At 39.7% G+C, this 22,536-nt stretch overlaps 1 protein-coding gene across 1 annotated transcript in view; it reads right to left on the bottom strand.

Annotated features, from left to right (window-relative positions):
- Positions 1-11,402: 11,402 nt before the first annotated feature.
- LOC105000260 (MORF4 family-associated protein 1-like 1) overlaps positions 11,403-22,536 on the bottom strand; it is an 83,445-nt gene continuing 72,311 nt past the window's right edge. Inside the window, 3 exon segments of the mRNA XM_010856038.1 lie at positions 11,403-11,462; positions 12,130-12,407; positions 12,410-12,538. Coding sequence (XP_010854340.1) covers positions 11,403-11,462; positions 12,130-12,407; positions 12,410-12,538 — 467 coding nt within the window.

The raw sequence follows: 22,536 nt of genomic DNA, 5'->3' as shown, positions 1-22,536 counted from the left end.
GGTGTCATCTGGAGTTCAGCGGCTCCAAGCTTTAGCTGAGGGTTGGGCTTAGGTCTCTTACATGAGTATTCATTTTAAGACTGGGGTCAAAGGGATAATGACCATCTAGTGGAAATTTGTCCCACGGCAGTGAGGAGTGCAAGAGGGCAAGTCCAACCGCACAGGCACAAGTCAACCCTTTACGAATCTTATTGACCAAAGCAACTCACATAGTGAAATCCAACATCAATGGGATATGAAAGCATATGCCTCAGATGGAAAGGGGAAGGGTGAATGTTCCCTTAGAATTTATTTTAAGTTGCCTTATGGGCTTCCCTGATGGCTCAGACGGTAAATAATCCATCTACAATGCAGGAGACCTGGGTTTAATCCCTGGGTCAGAAAAATCCCCTGGAGAAGGGAATGGCAACCCACTTCAGTATTCTTGACTGAAGAATCCTATGGACAGAGGAGCCTGGCAGGCTACAGTCCATAGGGTCGCAAAGAGCTGGACACAACAGAGCAACTAACAATGATGCTTAGTTGCTTATTAATAAGATGATTATTCTTATTAATAGGACGCGTTATATATTACTTTCTATTATATCTCAAGTTTTAAATTACTCCAGTTCAGATTCAATTTTTTAAATTTAAAATATTTACATATATACACAGGCTTCCCTGGTGGCTCAAACAGTAAAAAAATCTGCCTGCAATGCAGGCGACCCAAGTTCGATCCCTGGGTCGGGAAGATCCCCTGGACAAGAGAATGGCAACCCACTCCATATATATGTGTGTATGTATATTTATGGCTGCACTGGGTCTTCGTTGCTGTGCACAGGCTTTCTGTAGTTGTGGCAAGTGGGGGCTACTCTCTGTTGCGGTCCACTGGCTTCTTATTGCAGTGGTTTCTCTCGTCGTGGAGCACGGCTCCAGGCACTCTGGCTTTAGTAGTTGTGGAGCATGGGCTTAGTTGCTCTGAGACATGGAGGATCTTCCTGGACCTGGGATGGAACCCATATTGCCTTCATTACAAAGTGAATTCCTAATCACTGGACCATCAGGGTAGTCCCCAGATTCAACTTTAAGTGATAGAAACTGCTAGATAACAGTAGATTACAAATTGCTAGATAACAATATAGAATTTTTTTGTACCTGTAAAAGAAGTTCATAGGAAAGCAATCCAAAGCGACATGGTATCTTCATAATCTGGAGCCCAGTGCCTTCTCTCTAGATCTATTACTGTTTCTAGGTCACTTCTTGGTCCAAGATGCTAATCAAACTGCTTCAGCCATCAAGTTTACATTCCAGACAGCAAGACGGGAAATGGGATGAAGAAAATCCCATCTCCTGTCTTCCCAGAAGTTGCATACAATTTTTTGGCTCCAATTTATTGGTCAGAAATTATTCACATAATTATACGAGCAAGGGAAGATGAAAATTTATACTTTATTTTTGAAAGTCTCCAGGTGGCCATGTTTCCTGTGAAAAATAATGTTTTATGATGTTAATATACTATTAGGGAAGAACAGCTGTTAGTGTAAACAATTGGGTGAGTTTGCCACAAAATTACAAAGAAACCATTTGTATTCTCACTCAGCACTTCTGAGGCTGTGTTCAGTAGCTCTTCAACTCTTTGTAACCCCATGGACTGCAGCCCACCAGGCTCCTCTGCCCATTGGCTTCTCCAGGCAAAAATACTGGAGTGGGTTGCAATTTTCTACTCCGGGTGATCTTCCCAATCCAAGGAGCAAACCCACTTCTCCTATGTCAGCAGGTGGATTCTTTATATATATTCCCCACCACTGAGCCACTGGAGAAGTCCATCACTATTAAGCTTTTACATCAGATATTTAATTTCTTCTTATAAATTCTTACAACAAAAATATGATTGTTAACAGTAAAGACACCATAGATAATATTCCTTAAATTAACTTTCTGAATTATTTTTAGTTATAGCTAGCAAGCTGCTAAGAATAAGGTGGAAGGAAGGAGGTTTCTAACATGCACATTTATTCCCAATGGAGTTTATTCTCAGTGGTATCTCTACGATCTTTCATTCTGAAAATGAATTACAAGGAAAACCATACTTTATCTTTTCCACCATAATATGCTAATTTCAGTACATGAGTTCTTGAGAGATTTTGGAGGAGAAAACATTTCCTGTTACGAATAAATGGCTAAGATTCAGATTATCCCATAGATATTGATGGAACACTGCTTTTTATCATGATCATTAGCCTCTAATCAAGGTCATCCAAGATCTGTTCCCAATATATCTTTCTAGGTTTATCTCACACAACTCTTTTTCATGTATCTTTTAAAATTTTATTAAATGTTGCAACATGTGAAGTATTATATGACTTTCTCAAACAAACTAGATCTGTTGTGCCACCCAAATATATCCTGTATCTTTGTTTCCCTATGTTTGAGCCATCTTAGTAGAGTAACTCCCATCACAGAACTATGAACTTATTCAATGCTTAAGATTGAATAATGCTTAAGATTATTCCGTGCTTAAGATTCTGCCTTTCAGGTGCAGGGGATTCAAGTTCAGTCCCTGGTCAGGGAACTAAGATCTCACATGCTGTGGGGCAACCAACCCCATGTGCTGCAACTAGAGAAGCTCCCATGCATCACAACTAGAGAAGCCCTCATACCACAATGAAGACCCAGGGTAGCCAAAAAAAAAAAAACCCCAAAACTTATTCCTTCATTAAAGACTTAAACTAAAAATTTACTTCCTTACAAAAGCCTCTCTAGAATCCCACAATCAGAAATGACTCCTTTCTATATCCAAATATAACTATTTTTGTGTGCTAAGTCACTTCAGTCGTGTCCGACTCTTTGCAATCCTATGGACTGTAGCCCACCAGGCTTCTCTGTCCACGGGATTCTCCAGGCAAGAATACTGGAGTGGGTTGCCATTTCCTTCTCCAGGGGATCTTCCCAATCCAGGATCAAACCTGCACCTCTTATGTCTCCTGCATTGGCAGGTGGATTCTTTACCACTAGCGACACCTGGGAAGTCCAAATATAACTATATTATATTCAATATTTCCTATACTATTTTACAATTGATTTTATTGAACATCCACTGTGCAATCTCTGTGCTAGATTTCATTCATACATTAAACAAACAATATTTTCTCATGCACATTCTACAAGCTGTCTCAGGTTTTACTTCTGTTCATCTTGCTTACCTCTACAAGGTAAAAAAAAAAAAAAGGAAAAACTGTCTTATCATCTGTATACCCTCTTGACACGTAGTACTGTGCCTTGTACTATTGGTTACATATTCAGCAAAAATATTTGATGCATGAATATTCTTGGTTTGTTTCATTTACTGCTTTCCCCCAACTCCAGGAGAAGCAATAAAAAGTATGTTACCATTATGTTAACTGCTATAGAAAAATTTGTTTAAAATCAAAGCACACATTTAAAAATATGTATGTGTCAACTGAAAAACAGCACAATCTAAAAGTTGAGATTTATGCTTTATTTGGTGGACTTGCTGAGGACTTAAGTCTGGGAGGAATCCTCTCAGATACCTCTAAGGCACTGCTTTGAAGAGTAAAGGAGGGGTCAGGATATATCAGAGTTTTGCAAAAATAAACCAGGTAGTTGAGCATCAAAAGATTTCTTCTAATTAAAGAAAAAGCAAACATCTCAAATTAATGAACTTAGCATTTTTCTGTGTATGGGAAGATGCAAGAGTCCAGGCTCATTGAAATTATTCCTTTGTTTTGCATTAACTATCTAGGGCCAGTATCCCATTTTTATCTATCCTGAATCCCCTCAGGGTGTACATTGTGGTGGGGGACTTGATGGTCACAACACCCTTTGTTTATTGATATGGCAGGTGACATTGCCCATCCACATACATGTATCTTCATTATACGAACGGTGGAGATGGGGAAGAACCTACAAAATGAAAATCCAACCTTTACCTTACTAGAAATACAAAGTGTCCCAGTGTAAGATTACATGAATTTCAGGAGAAGACTACATATCAGGTCCAGTGTCCAGACTTGCAAAAACCGTATAGATCAAAGTAAACTCTGTCTAATCTTTGTCTGCTTTCTGTGATTAAAAGACTGAAAGAACACACCATAAAGAAGTGATCTTCAGGCATTTTGGGGGAATACTTACATCCTGCTACAACTACTGTGTATCATGATGTTTTCTGGCTCAGCAGCATTTTCCTTGTTTTCTCTTTATCCAGTCTTCAGATCTGCTGAATGGATCATAATTAGGAATCCGGTCATTCTTTCCCCAGCTCAGATTCAATTAGCCATATGTTACAGGCAGCAAACACAGAGGCTGTCAGACTTCAGCAATTACCAAGGGGAAAGAAGGTTGCGGGGTCAAAATCGTGGACTTAAAAAAAAACTCATAAAGTAGAGGCAAACTCCTAATTATAGAGCATTAATCAGAATTTTTGTCTGATCATTCATCCGTCATCTCCACGGACCAACTCTGGAAATAGCAGCCTCCTATCCATGTGGGACAGAAGAGTGGAGCTCCTAGAGCAAAGGTATCAGAAAAGGAGATGAGTAAATATGCAATTCTGTTTACTTTCTCCATCTCAACAATGAGGAAAAATCAATAGGCTTACAGAATATGGCAATTGTACTTTCTAATGAAGGCTCTTTAGAAGGTAGCATTTGTTTTGTTGTTGTTTGTTTTGTTGTTTTTTTTTAACTTACAAACGTTGATTCCAAACAAGTGGTCTTTTCACTGTGGGACACTTTATGCTTAATTAGGGCTGTGCTGGGTCAGCCCTGCTGTGGGAAAGGCTTAGCGTGGAGGATCACCATTAAATTCATTTTACTCAAAAAAGGTGAAGTTAAATTTAAAAATTTAACACTGAAAGCTGTGTGAGTTCTGAACTTTTCTTCTGTTATATGCTGATTTATTAGAGAAAGGGGGTTGGAAGTCCTAAGGGGTACATAACATTAAAAAAAAAAAAGTTAAAAGAAAATGAGTATTGAGGCATAGAGTTCTTGAGGAAAAACTTACATAATTAGGAAGGTTTGGTGAAGAAATCCACCACTTTATAAAAACCTATTAATTTTTGGCTAACCCACCGATTCATGCTCTTCTCCAAATAAGGAACAGAGTTACTATACAGCCACACTCCATTAAAAATAAAATTTATTCCACAGCAGGTCTGCCTCCTGGGCTAGCTTCCTCTTAGAAAATGCCTATTATAGATCCCAGTAATTTTCCCATGAGTTCTACGAAGAGTGTTTCTTCATGGTGGGTTTGAGTTTTTACCCACTATAATTTAAATGTCTCAAAGGATGTCACTTCAAGTCATTTCCCTCAGGAAAGTTGCTCCAGCCTGAAAAATATCTTCATTAAGAGATTTCTCTAGCATTTAACCTGGGAATTTTCCATTCTGTTTTATCTGGCATCAGAAATATGTCCTTTTCTCCCCAGCTTGACCACTGAACTTTGTTTGAGGAGCCAGTATGCTGGCATGAGAAGGGTGGTTGCCTTTTCTTCATAAAATAAGTGACTTTGAGCTCAATTTTACTGAGCACATGAAAATCCCCATTTGCTTTCATCCGCTCTATGTATCGGAGAAGGCAATGGCAACCCACTCCAATACTCTTGCCTGGAAAATCCCATGGACGGAGGGGCCTGGTAGGCTGCAGTCCATGGGGTCGCTAGGAGTCGGACATGACTGAGCGACTTCACTTTCACTTTTCACTTTCATGCATTGGAGAAGGAAATGGCAACCCACTCCAGTGTTCTTTCCTGGAGAATCCCAGGGATGGAGAGCCTGGTGGGCTGCCGTCTATGGGGTCGCACAGAGTCGGATACGACTGAAGCGACTTAGCAGCAGCAGCAGCTCTATGTATGTGTTGGAGATACCAGTTTTGAGAATTTGGTCAAGGAGAAATTGAGCTTCGTTTAGAGGAGGATGAAGGCCAGTGGAGAGAATTTTTAAATGTAAATTTTAATTACGTCATACAAATAGAGCTTTTTTTTTTTTTTTTTTTTAAGACAACATTGAGAAGTTAAACTTTAATCTGGCAAAATGGAAACTGAGGAAACCAAAGAAGTTACAAGAACATGTGTGTGAAGCTTCAGAACTGTTTCCTTTTGAGGTAAAAAACAAACAAATGAAAAACTGGGAAAGCATTTTGCTAAGGAGTCAAGGCACAGACTTCTGATCCCTTTATGAACTTCTACCAAAACTCTTTTGCTTTAAATGCTTCTACTTCAATTTTAATAACTTAATTGGAATGACAAAGGAGGAAAGGGTTGTGGAAGCCAATATATTAAAAGATTGTTAAGGAAGGCCTGAGAGCCCTGTGGCTCTCGCTCAGCTCCATGGGGATGTGGATTTTTGTCACTGGAGTCCTTGGGCTTTTCAATGTGTGTGCACGCTGACAGTTCTATGGGAAGCAGAGCACTCCAACGGAGGTCCTGGAGGGCCCACAGATGGAATAGTGCAAGAGAACACACACACACAAAAGCTACACATAGTCAAAATGGTTGCTTCTGACCACCTCGTAATTCAACTTTTGTAAAAAGAAAACTCTAGGGACTTCCCTGCTGGTCCAGGTGTTAAGAATCCACTTTGCAATGCGGGGGACATGGGTTTAATCCCTGATCGAGGAACTAAGATCCCACATGCAACTGCTGAAGCCCAGGCCACAAGTAGAGAGTCCCTGTACTGCAGTGAAAGATCCTGCATGATGCAGCTAAGACCCAAAATAGCCAAATAATAAATAAAAAGTAATATTTAAAACAAACAAAGAAAACTCCAAAGTCCTTCATTTAAATCAATGTCATGATGGCTTCAGTAAGGATTGTTGTGTTGGGCTGTCATATAGGATTGTTCAAGTTACCATGCAAAGGCCAGGCCTGAATTTAACAGGCCATTGGTTGTGACTAGCCAGTGTCATTGCACACCACCCACTGGTTCATGTTGAAGCTTTCCTTAAGCTTTTAAATTCTGAAATTAAGAGCTTAAGAAATACAAGAATTTATCGCAGCAATGTTTACAATTGCCAAGACATGGAAGCAACCTATCTTGCTTCTATTGATAGATAAATGGATAAAGAAGATGTAGTATATATATACAATGGAATACCACTCAGCTGGAAAAAGTATGGAGTCACGGCACTTGCAGCAACACAGATGGAACCAGAGATTATCATGCTAAATGAAGAAAGTCAAAGACAAATATCATAACATATTGCTTACATGTGAAATCTAAAAAAAATGATACATATTAACTTGCATTCAAAACAGAAAACAAACTTATGGTTACCAAAAGGGAATGGGGGGAGGGATAAATTGGGAGTTTAGGATTAACATATCAGTTCAGCTCAGTTCAGTTGCTCAGTCGTGTCCGACTCCTTGCACCCCATGAATCGCAGCACGCCAGGCCTCCCTGTCCGTCACCAACTCCCGAGAGTTCACCCAAACTCATGTGCATCGAGTCGGTGATGCCATCCAGTCATCTCATCCTCTGTTGTCCCCTTCTCCTCCTGCCCCCAATCCCTCCCAGCATCAGGGTCTTTTCCAATGAGTCAACTCTTTGCATGAGGTGGCCAAAGTATTGGAGTTTCAGCTTTAGCATTAGTCCTTCCAATGAACACCCAGGACTGGTCTCCTGTAGGATGGACAGGTTGGATCTCCTTGCAGTCCAAGGGACTCACAAGAGTCTTCTCTAGCACCATATTTATAAAACAGAAAATCAATAAAGGCTTACCATATAGCACAGTGAACTATACTTAATATTTTGTAATAATCTATAAGGGAAAAAATGCCAAGAATATATTTATATATATAACTGAGTCACTTTCCTGCACACCTGAAACTAACACAATATTATAAATCAATTAAACTTTGATTTAAAAAATTAAAAACACGTACAAGGCGATCTTGCTATTTGCAACAACATGAATGGAACTTGAAGGCATTATGTTAAGTGAAATACAGCAGATCAGTCAGTCAGTCAGTTATGTCCAACTCTTTGTGACCACATGGATTGTAGCCCACCAGGTTCCTCTGTCCATGGGATTCTCCAGGCAAGAATACTGGAGTGGGTTGCCATTTCCTCCTCTGGGGGATCCTCCCAACCCAGGGATTTAATCCACCTCTCCTGCATTGGCAGGCTGATTCTTTACCACTGTGAAACTCTGAAATGCAGCAGATAGGCAAACACAAATGCTGCATGATATTCATTTATATGTGAGTGAATTTTTTGAGAAAAAGCAAACTGGTAGATACAAAGGAAGATTGGTGGTGCCAGAGGTAGTAGTGGGTGGGTGGGTAGGGGATGGTGAAATTGATAAAGGTGGTCCAAAGGTACAAGCTTCCAGTTTTAAGATAAATAAGTCCCAGGGATGTAATGCAGAGTATGGGATCTTCCCAACCAAGAGATCCAACTCAGGTCTCCTGCACTGAAGGCAGATTCTTTTGGTCTGAGCCACCAGGGAAGCCCAACTATGTGGGATGATGGATGTTAACTAAATCTTGCTTGCAACATATACATGTATCAGATCATTATCAGTACACCTAAAGCTAATACAGTATTATATATCAGTTACATCCCAGTTAAAAAAAATCCCCATTATCACTAAATTGATTAAATTTCCAAAGACAATTTGAAGAAAAATAAAAGAAATAAAGATATATAAAAGGCATGAAATAAAAATGTGTGCCCTAATGATTTATCACAAAGCAAGTCTTCTTGCAACTACCACTCAGATCAAGAAGTAGAATCTGGCCAGCGCTTCCAAAGCCCCTGTCACATCCCCTTCACCTCCTCCTGGTAATTACGGTAATCATTTCCTACCTGCTTTACAGTTCCAATGTATCCCAAACTCTATAGTCCTGCCTCTTTTGAATCTTGAATTTTATGGTAAATGGAATCCTACAGAATAAATGCTTTCATGACAGACTTTTTTTCCCCAATATATTTGTGAAATTTACCCAGGATCTCATCACAGCTGTAGTTAGCTCATTTTCACTCTTTTACAATCTTCGATTGTATATATCTAAAATTTTCTTATCTATTTTACTCCCTTTTTTCCAGGAAAAGAAAAGATTTATTTGCAGCAAATAAGAACACTGGGTATCTTTCCGAAAATAGTGTCTCCCATTTATCTATTCTACTCATAATGTGTGTTTGGGTATTTCCAATTTGAGATAAGAATAACACCATTAAGAGCGTTCTTCTACCGTCTCTTAGTGCACATGTATACACATTTCTCTTCTCTCTCTTCCTAGGAGTGGAAATGCTGGGTCCTAGGGTGTGCTTGTATTCAACTCTGCTGCTAGTGCCAATCTCTTTTCTAAGGAAGTTGTACTGATACACTTGCCAAGCAGCAGTGAATAAGAGTTCCTGCTGCTCGCTACTTGCCTCAATGACTGGTATTATCAGTCTTTTAAATTTTAGCCATTTTGATGGGTTTTATAGTCAAAGGAGAATTCACTCTCCGCACAACTCTTCTGACCCCAAATGTGTGGGCTTTTCAAACCAAGAAATTCTCTAATCCTCTGTTGGCACCCACTGGATGTTACATGATTTAATTCAATTCTGACCCACTGCCTGGAGTTAGTATAGACCCTACAGCTGAAAGGCTCAGTCCTACAACACTGCCCCCACCTCAGATGCTAACTGCAAGTATTAACAGAAGGTTCCAGGTTACCCACACTTCTGTCTTACTCTATTAAAAATTGGGGGTTCTCTTAATCCCCTTAATATGAGGTTTGAAAATTTGCTATAATGGTTCACAGAACCTAGGCAAACACTTCATTATCACCAGTTTATTTTAAAGAATGTTATTATTGTTGTTGTTCAGTCACTCAGTCATGTCCAACTTTTTGAGAACCCATGGACTGAAGCACACCAGGCTTCCCTGTCCTTCACTATCTCCTGGAGTTTGCTCAAACTCATGTCCACTGAGTTGGTGATGTTATCCAACCATCTCATCCTCTGCTTCCCCCTTCTTCTCTTGCCCTCAATCTTCCCAGCATCAGGGTCTTTTCCAATGAAAAGAAAGCTATAAGGGTGCATTAAATAGCCAGATGAAGAGGTACATAATGCAAGGTAGGGGAAAGGGGTGTGGACCTTCCATGTATTCTCTGGTTGTGCCAACTTCTCAGCACCTCCATTTGTTCACTGACCTGCACTCTGCTCTTTAGGGTTTTTATGGAAGTTTACTATCAATACATAGGAATGGTTGACTAAATGACGAGCCACTGGTGATTAATGCAACTCTAGTCTCTCATGCCTTCCCGGATGTTGGTGAAAGTGGGGCTGAAATTTCTAAGTTTCTAATTATGCCTTGATTTTTTGGGGAATTAGCCCTCATCATGAAACTATCCAGGGATCCCGGTTACCAGTCATCTCATTAGCTTGTGATGAAGCACGCCTATCACTCTGGAGATGCCAAGCATCTCAGAAACTCTTATGTCAGGAACCAGGGACTTAGACCAAAGATTATAACAAAAATGCTCCTGTTATTCCTGTCATTCAGGAAATTACAAGGGTTTTAGGAGTTCTGTGTCAGAAACTAAGGGCAGAGGCCAAATATAATATTTCTTGTCACAGTACTGTTATCTCACTAATGTTTGTTCACATTTCCCCTGACTTTACATTAGCGAAAGCAAAGTTGCTCAGTTGTGTCCAACTGTTTGCAACCCCATGGACTGTAGACTACAAGGCTCCTCTGTCCGTGGGACTTTCCAGGCAAGAGTACTGGAGTGGGTTGCCATTTCCTTCTCCAAGGGATCTTCCCAACTGAGGGATCGAAGCCGGGTCTCCTACATTGCAGGCAGATGCTTTACCATCTGAGCTACCAAGGAAGAGTTATTCAACTCATATGCGCATATATTCACTGGCTATTGACTATCATATTTTGTGAAGTGGCTGTTCAAATCTCTTCCCCATCTTCCTTTTGGTTGCCAGAATTTATTATTATGATGATTTAAAAATTTATTTTATTTTTGATGGTACCATATGGCACTTGGGATCTTAGTTCCCTGACCAGGGATCAAACCTGTGCCCTCTGCATTGGAAGCACAGAGTCTTAACCAAAGGATCACCAGGGAAGTCCCAGATTTTATTATTATTGTTGATTTGCAGAATTGTTTCGCTGATTCAAAATACTTTGCCTCTCACTCTGTGGCTTACTTTGTACTTCCTTACTGGTGTCTTAATGAACTCAAAGTAGCAAAATTTGTCAATCTTTCCTTTATGATGATACTTTTGGTGTCTTGTTTATAAAGTTTTTTCCTACCTTGGATCATAAATATATTCATCTATCTTATCTTCTAAAAGCTTCAGAGTTCTGTATTTCACATTTAAATCTGCAATCCATCTGGAGCTGTTTTTTTCTGAGTGGTATATAATTGAATTCAAGTCCATTTCCCCCTGTTACCATCCCCAGCTACCCCCAGTGGGGATAAGCAATATTTTCAACAACATTGATCGTAAAGTTTCGCTTTCCCTAAGGTTCAGAAGTGTTATCTTAATCATTCAGGAATCTATAAGTGCGCAGTCTTGATTTTATGCCATTATTTTGCCTATCCTTTCATTAATATGCTTGTCTTCATTACAGTCACATGAGGGAAACTATCAGTGTCTTGTAGAGTAGCTTCTCCCACCATGAATTTCTTTAAGGGTGCCCTCACTGTTCTTAGTCCATTGCCTTTCCATTGGTTGCCACTTTGGAATCAAGCTAGTCCACTGAATTTTAATATATTTTCTAGAATCTTCTCTTCGAATTCCATAAAAGCAACAATAAACCAAGTACATACACATAAACATCAACATACATTTAAAACAATCTGGTCACATGGGTGAAAGCTACTGTTGGTCCGTGCCCAACATTTAAAAAACACAACAAAGTAACAAAATAAATCTGACCACTGAAACAGCTATTTAATAAGCCCGATATCCCTTATTAGAGTATTTCTCAAACAAAAGTAATTTTTTAAGAACCAAATGTATTTGACAATCTAAACCTCTAAGGAGGTCACCCACCACTGATCCTAAGGGAGGCTGTTACATGGGGGTGAAAAACATACAAAAACAAAAATAATAATATTTTCTCTATTATTATAGAGAAAATAATAAGCTGTGTCAGTTTCCTTGAGGTGTTAGCCTAATCTTACCAGTTGACCGGAGTCCATCACCTGTGAACCTATGACCCTCCTTCTGGGCAATTCGCTTTCCTCCCTGCGCCAGACCAGTTTCATTGACATCTCGGCCTCTTTCTCCATCTCCTTGGCTTTTCCCTTGGCCTTCTCATACAACTCGGATGCTCTGTCGTCAGCCTGCCCACAGGGATGCTGAATGCAATTCAAGGTGCCCTGCTCTGAGGCCTCCACCTGTGTTTTCAGCAGATGGTCCACCTCCCACCACTTGTTCCTGGTCCTCAGGTGAGCACTTTGATGTCCTCCGGCATGCAGTTGATGCCTGGGAGCAGAAATTGCTCGAAATCTATCTTGGGCTCCAGCACACCCACCTCCTCCGGAGCTTCCACTTGGTCCAGGTCCAAGGTCCCCGTTTTTCCTGCCACTGCTTCAGATCCACAGCCCCAGGACTGTTACTGCTCAACACTCTCTGCTGCAGTCGAAGTGATCCACACTCCTGGTCAACAGTATTCCTGAATTATCTTTTAAAAATTTCCCTTTACTCCTCCAACTTCCCGGCTGATCTGGAAAGAACTGCCTCACAGGCAAACAGCGGAGCCCTCAACTTGCTGGTGTTAGTAATTCTTTCACAACACAGCCAGTCCTGTGTATCTTATGTTAAGTTCGATGTTCGGTAATTGGATGTTTTCAATTTTGTTGTATAAATGGTCTAAACTCTTATTTTCTGACTGTTCATTGCTGATATACAGAAATACGTTGGTGTTTAGTTGAAGCCTCTAGAAGATAACAGAGGAGGAGACTTATGACCTGTCATACAGAAAGAAATGCTTCTGTGTATTTTATATAGCAATTTGTTGAACTCTCTTGTTAGTGCCAAATATCTGTAATTCTTATGGAGTTTCTTCTCCCTCCCCCCAGCTTTGCTGCTGCTGCTAAGTTGCTTCAGTCGTGTCCGACTCTGTGCGACCCCATAGACGGCAGCCCACTAGGCTCCTCTGTCCCTGGGATTCTCCAGGCAAGAACACTGGAGTGGGTTGCCATTTCCTTCTCCAGTGCACGCATGCATGCTAGGTCACGTCAGTCATGTCCGACTCTGCGTGACCCTACGGACAGCAGCCCACCAGGCTCCTCTGTCCACAAGATTCTCTAGGCAAGATTACTGGAGTGGGTTGCCGTTTCCTTCTCCACACCCCAGCTTTACTGAGGTATAATTGACATATAGTGTTGTGTAAATTTAAGGTGTACAATTTGATGATTATATATAGTAAAATGACTAGCACAATTAGGTTAGGTAACATAACCATTGGGCTTCCCTGGTGGCTCAGTGGTAAAGAATGTGCCTGCCAATGCAGGCAATGTGGGTTCAATCCCTGGGTGGCTAAGATCCTCTGGAGAAGGAAATGGCCACCTCTCTAGTAGTCTTCCTTGGGAAATGCCATGGACAAAGGAGCCTAACTAGCTATAGTTCATGGGGTTGCAAAGAGTTGGACATGACTGAATGACTAACACACTTTCACAATTAATATACAATATTATACTAGTTTCAGATAAAATAGATAACTAATAAGAACCTACTGTATAGCACAGGGAATCAACTTACTGCTCTGCAGGTGTCTCTTTGAGATAGTCATTTAGTTTCCTTCGGATAAACACTCAGAACTGGAATTTGCTAGACGATATGGTAGTTCTATGTGTGTGTTTAACCTCCATATTATTTTCCAAAATGGCTGTCCCATTTACATTCCTTTTTTGGAATGTCTGTGAACATATGCACATGTCATCTGTGAATAATGAGAAAGTGTTCTTTTTCATTTCTTCCTTTCCAATTGTCTCTCTCTTTTCTATAATAGCTATGTTCCCTCTGTGCACTGTCTGGGACCTTCAGTTCAGTGTTGAATGGAATGGTGATAGCAGACACGCTTGTCTTGTTCCAGGTCTCAGTAGGAACGCTTTTATCATTTCACAACTAACCTTAATGCTTGCTGCGTATTTCCTGTTGATACTGTTTTTGAAATACAGAAATTCCATTCTCTTTCTCTTTTGCTAAAAATATTATAAGCAGTGAATTTTATCACAGTATTTTCTCCATTTATTAAGATAGTCATGCGATTTTTCTCTTCTTCCATTAATGTGATAAATTATGTTGATTGATTTTTGGCTGTTCAATCAATTTTGTATTCCTGGAATGAACCCAAATTTTTATATTTTGCTAAGTTTTATTTGTTAATATTTCACTTGGACTTTTTTCAATCTGTGTTATGAGTGACATTGGCTTGGAATTTTCCTTTCTCATGATGTTTTTGTCATGTTTTGATATCAAGGTTATTAGGCTCCCTTAAAAATGATGGGATGTAGTCCCTGGTTTACTGTCCTCTAGAAAAATCTGTTTAAATGTTTGGTAGAATTCACCAGCAAAGCCATCTGGGCCTGTGGTTATTCTCTGTGGGAAGGAATTAAATTACCAATCCAGTTTCTTCAATAGTTATAAAACAATTTAGGCTTTCTATTCTTGTATTTGTTTTGTAGCTTGTGCTTTTGTCCATGTTATCTGAATTTTTAAGTTTATTGGCATGAAGTTTTTCAGAATATCCTCTTATGATCATTTTAATGTCTGTATGATCTATAGCAGGAGTCAGAAAACCAAAGCTCTCAGGCCAAATCTGACCCATGGCCTGTTTTTGTTTGGCTCAGTGAGCTAAGAATAATTTTTATATTTTTAAAGGATTTTAAAAAGCAAATGAAAACAAAACAACAGCAAACACACACATACAAGAATATGAGACAGAGACCTTAATTCCTGTTCTTATCTTTATATTCTCTTCATTTATTTTTAAAAATTTTATTGAGGTATATTTGATTACACTGTTAATTTCTGCTATACAGCAAAATGATCCAGTTGTACATATATATTATTTTTCATGTTTGTTTCCATTATGGTTTATCACAGGATATTGAATATAGTTCCCTGTACTCTACAATAGGAATTTGTGGTTTATTCATTTAGTATATAATAGTTTGCATCTGCTAATCCCAAACTCCCAATCCTTCCTTCCCCCACCCAACCCCCTTGAGGACCACAAATCTGTTCTCTATGTCTGTGAGACTGTTTCTATTTTGTAGATACGTTCACTTGTGTCATATTTTAGATTCCGTGTGTAAATGATATCGTATGGCATTTGTCTTTCTCTTTCAGACTTACTTTGCTTAGTATGATAATCTCTAGATCCATCCATGTTTCTGGGAATGACATTATTTAATCCTTTTTTATGACTGATTGACATCCCATTGTATATATTTACCAAATTTTCTTTATTCATTCATCTGTCAATGGACACTTAGGTTACTTACATGTCTTGGCTATTATAAATAGTGCTGCTTTGAACATCAGGGTGCATGCATGCTTTCAAATTATAGTTTTGTCTGAATATATGACCAGGAATAGGATTGCTGTATCATATGGCAACTCTATTTTTAGTTTTCTAAGGAACCTCCATACGGCTTTCCACAGTGGCTACACCAGTTTATAGCCCCACCAACCACGTAGGAGGGTTCCCTTTTCTCCACACCCCCTCTAACGTTTCTTATTTATAGACGTTTTAGTGATGGCCATTCTGACTGGTGTGAGGTGGTACCTCACTGTAGTTTTGACGTGCATTTCTTTAATAATTAGTGATAATTAATATCTTTTCATGTGCCTAACAGCCATCTGTATATCTTCTTTGGGTTGTTTTTTATGTTGTTGTTGCTATCGAGTTGTGTGAGCTGTTTGTATATTTTGGCGATTAAGCCCTTATCAGTCACATCGTTTGCAAATATTTTCTCTCAATCTGTAGGTTGTCTTTTCATTTTGTTTATATTTTCCTTTACTGTAACATTATAAGCAAACAAAAGCTTATAAGTTTGATTAGGTCCCATCTGTTTATTTTTTATTTTACTTCTAATGCCTTGGGAAACTGGCCTAAGAAAACATTGGTACGATTTATGTCAGAGAATGTTTTGTCTATGTTCTCTTCTAGGAGTTTTATGGTGTCCTATCTTATACTTAAGTCTTTAAGCCATATCGAGTTTATTTTTGTGTACTGTGTGAGGGTATGTTCTAACTTCATTGATTTGCATGCAGCTGTCCAGCTTTACTTCATTTTAAATTATTTTACTTAATTTCCTATTCTCAGCTATCTTCTTGAGAGGCTTCTTGAGAGGCTATCCATGTGTATTTGAAAAAGTCAAGTTTGCTATAATGTTATTTGATTCTAATATATCCTTCCTGAATTCCTGTCTTCTTACTCTAGTAAGTTAGTGAGAGTTGCATAAAAAACTCTTTTATTGTGGATTTGAATACTTAACCCTTGTAATTCTGATAAAGTTTTGCTGTACATATTTTGAGATGACATTATTAGAATAATAATAAAATAAATAAGGAATAATGAAGGAATACTATGAACAACTTTATATGTACCTATTTGATAACCTGTTCAGTTCAGTTCAGTTCAGTCGCTCAGTCGTGTCCGACTCTTCACGACCCCATGAATCGCAGCACACCAGTCCTCCCTGTCCATCAACAACTCCCGGAGTTCACTCAGACTCACATCCATTGAGTCAGTGATGCCATCCAGCCATCTCATCCTCTGTCGTCCCCTTCTCCTCCTGCCCCCAATCCCTCCCAGCATCAGAGTCTTTTCCAATGAGTCAACTCTTCACACTAGGTGGCCAAAGTACTGGAGTTTCAGCTTCAGCATCATTCCCTCCAAAGAAATCCCAGGGCTGATTTCCTTCAGAATGGACTGGTTGGATCTCCTTGCAGTCCAAGGGACTCTCAAGAGTTTTCTCCAACACCACAGTTCAAAAGCATCAATTCTTCAGCACTCAGCTTTCTTCACAGTCCAACTCTCAAATCCATACATGACCACAGGAAAAACCATAGCCTTGACTAGACGGACCTTTGTTGCCAAAGTAATGTCTCTGCTTTTGAATGTGCTACCTAGGTTGGTCATAACTTTCCTTCCAAGGAGTAAGCGTCTTTTAATTTCATGGCTGCAGTCACCATCTGCAGTGATTTTGGAGCCCCCCAAAATAAAGTCTGACACTGTTTCCACTGTTTCCCTATCTGGTCCCATGAAGTGATGGGACCAGATGCCGTGATCTTCGTTTTCTGAATGTTGAGCTTTAAGCCAACTTTTTCACTCTCCTCTTTCACTTTCATCAAGAGGCTTTTTATTTCCTCTTCACTTCTGCCATAAGGGTGGTATCATCTGCATATCTGAGGTTATTGATATTTCTCCTGGCAATCTTGATTCCAGCTTGTGTTTCTTCCAGCCCAGTGTTTCTCATGATATACTCTGCATAGAAGTTAAATAAGCAGGGTGATAATATACAGCTTTGACGTGCTCCTTTTCCTATTTGGAACCAGTCTGTTGTTCCATGTCCAGTTCTAACTGTTGCTTCCTGACCTGTTAAAGCTGGCCAATTCTTTTAAAGATACAATTTGCCAAAACTCACACAAGAAGAAATAGGCCATCTGAATAGGTCTGAATCTGTTAAAGGAATTGAATTAGCTACTTTTTAAACAGTAAGCACCAAATCCAAAGAGGTTCACTGGTGATTTCAACGAAACATCTTAGAAAGAAATTATACCAATTCTCTACAATGTCTTCCAGAAGATATAGACAGAGGAAAAACTTTATAATTCATTTTATGAAGTCAGCATTATCCTAATACCAAAACCAGACAAAGACCTTGCAAGAAAACTATAGACATATCTCCCATGAAAATGATGCAAAAATCATAAACAAAATATTAGCAAATCAAATCCAACAATATATAAAAAGATTTATAAACCACAACCAAGTGCAACTTATCCTAGGTGTGCAAGGCTGGCTCAATATTTTAAAATTAATTAATGTAATTCATCATAATATCAGGTTAAAATAGAAAAACCATATGATCTTATCATAGATGCAGAAAAGCATTTGATAAAATCCAAAACTCGTTTTAATTAGACTCTTTTTGATAGATGGTAACTTTCCCAACTTGATAAAGGAAAAAAACCCTCAAGCTAACACTATATTTAATAGTGAGAAACTTGAAGCTTTCCCAGTAAAACCAAGTACAAGGGTAGAATGTTCCCTCTTATCCCTCCTTTTCAGTATTATACTGGAAGTTACAGCTCAAGATGGATCACAGACCTAAATGTAAAACACAAAACTATGAAACTACTAGACGATAACATAGGAGAAAAACTAGATGACATTGGTATGTGATGATTTTTTAGATACCCAGAGAAATGATCCATTAAAAATATGATTGGTAGGCTAGACTTCATTAAATTTAAAAATACTTCCCTGCAAAAGGCACTGTCAAGAGAATAAGAAGACAAGCTACAGACTGGGAGAAAATACCTGCAAACACATCACATAAAGGACCGTTATCCAAAACATACAAAGAGCTTTTAAAAGTCAAAAATAAGAAAACAAACAACCAGATTTCAAAAAGGCTGAAGGCCTGAATAGAGACCTCACCAAAGAAGGTATATGGATGGCAAACAAGCCGAGGACAAGATGCTTAACATCATATGTTATTCGGGAACTGCAAACTACAACAGTGAGCTACCACCTAGCTACTGGAACAACCAAAACCCAAAGCACTGTCAACACCAACTGCTAACAAATATGTGGAAAGGCAGGAACTCTTGTTCATTGCTGGTGGGAATGTAAAATGGGATAAGCACTTTAAAGCAGTTTCATGTTTGTTTTGTTCTCTTTTATGAAATTAAGCATTTTTATCATGTGATCCACTGATTGCACTCCTTGGTATTACCCAAACGAGTGGGAAAATATGTCCACAAAAAAGCCTACACATGAATGTTTATAAAAGCTTTATTCAAGATTGTCAAAACTTGAAAGCAACCGAGATGTCTTTCAGTAGATGAAAGCATAAAAAAGCTCTGGTATATCCCGACAAGGGAGCATTATGCAGAACTAAAAGGAAAGTAGCTATCAAGCCATGAAAATACATGGAGGAAACTTGAATGTGTATTGCTAAGTGAAAGAAGCCAATCTTAAAGTGTGTGGTGTCCTGGAAAAGGAGAAACTATGGACCTAGTAAAATCAGTGATCAGCAATGAGTGTTTGCCCGGGTTGAGGAAGTGAATAGGCTGATTACAAAGGATATTTAGGGCAGTGAAAATACTCTATATGATACCATAATGAAAGATTGTTGTTGAATCACTAAGTCATGTTGGGCTCTTTGCAACCCCACGGACTGTTGCCGGCCAGGCTCCTCTGTCCATGAGGTTTTTCCAGACAAGAATGCTGGAGTAGGTTGCCATTTCCTTCTCTAGGGGATCTTCCAGACCCAAGGATCGAACCTATGTCTCCTGGATTGGCAGGTGGATTCTTTACCACTGAGCCACCAGGGAAGTCCTTAATGAAAGATACCTGTCATTATACATTTGTCTAAACCCATAGAATGAATACCACAAAGAGTGAACTGTAATGTAAACTACGGACTTTGGGTGCTTATGACATACCAGTGTAGGTTCATCAGTTGTAACAAATGTACCACTCTGGTGAGGGATGTTGATAACAGGGGAGGCTACACATGTGTTAGAGCAGGGCATATATGGGAAATCTCCGTACCATTCCCCTAATTTTGCTGTAAAACTTTAACTGCCCTTAAAGAGCAGTTTAAAAAAAAAATAATAATAATAAAGAGTAGAATATAGGATGAGGAGAAATTGGGGGAGTGTGATCAAAAAGTGCAAACTTCTAATTAAGAGATTAAATAAGTACTAGAAATGTAATGTTCAACACGATGACTCTGGTTAACACTGTTTTCCTATGATACATAGGAAAGTTGTTAAGAGTGACTGTTAATAGAACTCCCAAGAGTTCTCATCACAAGGTGATTTTTTTTTCTTGTATCTACGTGAGAAGATGGATATTAACTAAATCTATTGTGACAATCCTTTCATAATATATGTAAATCAAGCCATCAGGCTTTAAACATATACAGTGATATATGTCAATTATTTCCCCCAAAAAAGCAAAAAACTAGAAAAAATCGGTGGGAACTTTATTTTGGTTTGCTTTAAGTGTCAGGGGAAGGAGTTTGCATATAAGCCATTCCAATTTTTTTTCCTGTTGTGCTTCTCAGCATGTGGGAGCCTTTTTCCCCAGCCAGGAATGGAACTCGAATCCCCTGCATTGAAAGTGTGGAGTCTTAACCACTAGATCACCAGGCATCACCAGTAGATCTTCCATACCAAATTTACGAATGTCATTTTTCTGACCTAAATTCAAGCTGTTCATAATCATAAGCAGTATGAAAGACTATGATTTAAAGCTTTAGACATCTTTTCATAACTTTACCCAGAATAAATGATCGTAATCATTTATTCTTAAACATTCAGTTTTAATAATTATTCTACCATCTCATTTCATTTTTCTCAAGAAACAAGCGAGGTAGATTTTTATAGGCAAAAAGAACAGATGAGTGCTCATTTGTTAGCCCTATGTGAAAATACTCATGCTGAAAGTGAATGTCACTCAGTCGTTTCTGACTCTGTGACCCCATGGACTATACACAGTCCATGGAATTCTCCAGGCCAGAATATTGGAGTGTGTAGCCTTTCCCTACTCCAGGGGATCTTCCCAACCCAGGGATCAAACCCAGGTCTCCCTCATTGCAGGCAGATTCTTTACCAGCTGAGCCACAAGGGAAGCCCAGGAATACTGGAGTGGGTAGCCTATCCTGTCCCCAGTGGATCTTTCCCACCCAGGAATAGAACTGGGGTCTCCTGCATTGCAGGCAGATTCTTTAACAACTGAGCGATCAGGGAAGGCCACTCATGTTGGGTGTTCCTTTATTTTCATTTAAATGGTGACCTTCAAGATAAAAATAACTGGAGAGACAAAGTGAAAGTCTGGCCTCAGAATTGGCTCAGTGCCAGAGCTCTGTATGTGACAAGTTATGCCTTGAAAAGTGGCTGCCAGGTGATTCTGGCTTGGTGGTTGGAGATGCACCAAGGCTAAGATTCAGGACCCATTCAACCGTGGCAGAGCTGCAAAGGGACTTACTCAACAAACACCAGGTTGAAGCCAGTGAAAGGAGGATGTAATGGAAGGGGCAGCAGGCAAGAGCTCTCAGGGCTTTATAGGGACACTCATCTAATCAAGAGAAAGCTGCTCTGAACTTTAGAGCAGCCTCGGCTCCCACCTTACCTAACAGCCACCAAATCTACAGCAACCATATCTTCGATGACTCGTTGTCTACTAAACTGTTCATTCAGACTTCCCTGAACCCCACCTTCCCATCTTTCCATCTGTTGACACTGAGGGTTCAGAAAAAGACAATTCTCACCTAGGATGGGACTCTGGTACACTTACCTGTCAGTAGAGGTATCTAGTTCATGGCCGGTTCCATGCCTTACTTGACAACTTACGGGTGGTGAGACCATAGATAAATTGTTTCATCTGTCTCTGCTCTCTTTCTTGTATCTGTAACCTGACCTCCTCCTTATACACTTAACTGACACACCTGTGAAGGTAAGTGGAGGCTGAATTGTAATGTAGTAAACTCCCAGGAGTTCTAGGGATAAGGACCATGTATAAATAAAAATGTATTAGGAATGAAGAATGAAAGTGAAACTTGCTCAGTCGTGTCCAACTTTTTGTGACCACATGGACTATACAGTCCATGGAATTCTCTAGGCCAGAATACTAAAGTGGGTAGCTTTTCCCTTCTCCAGGGGATCTTCCCAACCTAGGGATCGAACCCAGGTCTCCTGCATTGCAGGTGGATTCTTTACCAGCTGAGCCACAAGGGAAGGAAGCCCAAGAATATTGGAGTGGGTAGCCTATTCCATCTCCAATGGATCTTCCTGACCCAGGAATCGAACTGGGGTCTCCTGCATTGCAGGCGGATTCTTTACCAACTGGTCTAGCAGGGAAGCCCAAATTATGAATGTCTGCATATTAATAAAGACTTTTATATTTTACCCTCATGGCACACTGGGAAGTCATAACTATTGAATATCAAACAGATCTTTTCACCACCCCCTAGCCCACTAACACTTCTTTTTTTTTTTTTTTAATATATTTGGCTGCACTATGTCTTAGTTGTGGCATGTGGGATCTAGTTCCCCGACCAGGGATTGAACCTGGGTCCCCTCCATGGGGAGCTCAGAGTCTTAGCCACTGGACCACCAGGGAAGTCCCGCACTAACACTTCTAAACCCTCCAAGTTCAGTTCAGTTCATTTGCTCAGTCGTGTTCGACTCTTTGCAACCCCATGAATCACAGCACATCAGGCCTCCCTGTCTATCACCAACCCCCGGAGTTCGCCCAAACCCGTGTTCATTGAATCAGTGATGCCATCCAACCATCTCATCCTCTGTCATCCCCTTATCCTCCTGCCTTCAATCTTTCC

Source organism: Bison bison, unplaced genomic scaffold (assembly GCF_000754665.1).
Source record: "Bison bison bison isolate TAMUID 2011002044 unplaced genomic scaffold, Bison_UMD1.0 scf7180017864370, whole genome shotgun sequence".
Classification (NCBI taxonomy): domain Eukaryota; kingdom Metazoa; phylum Chordata; class Mammalia; order Artiodactyla; family Bovidae; genus Bison; species Bison bison.
Note: the sequence above shows the minus strand (reverse complement) of the source record. Positions and strands in the feature narration are given on the sequence as shown.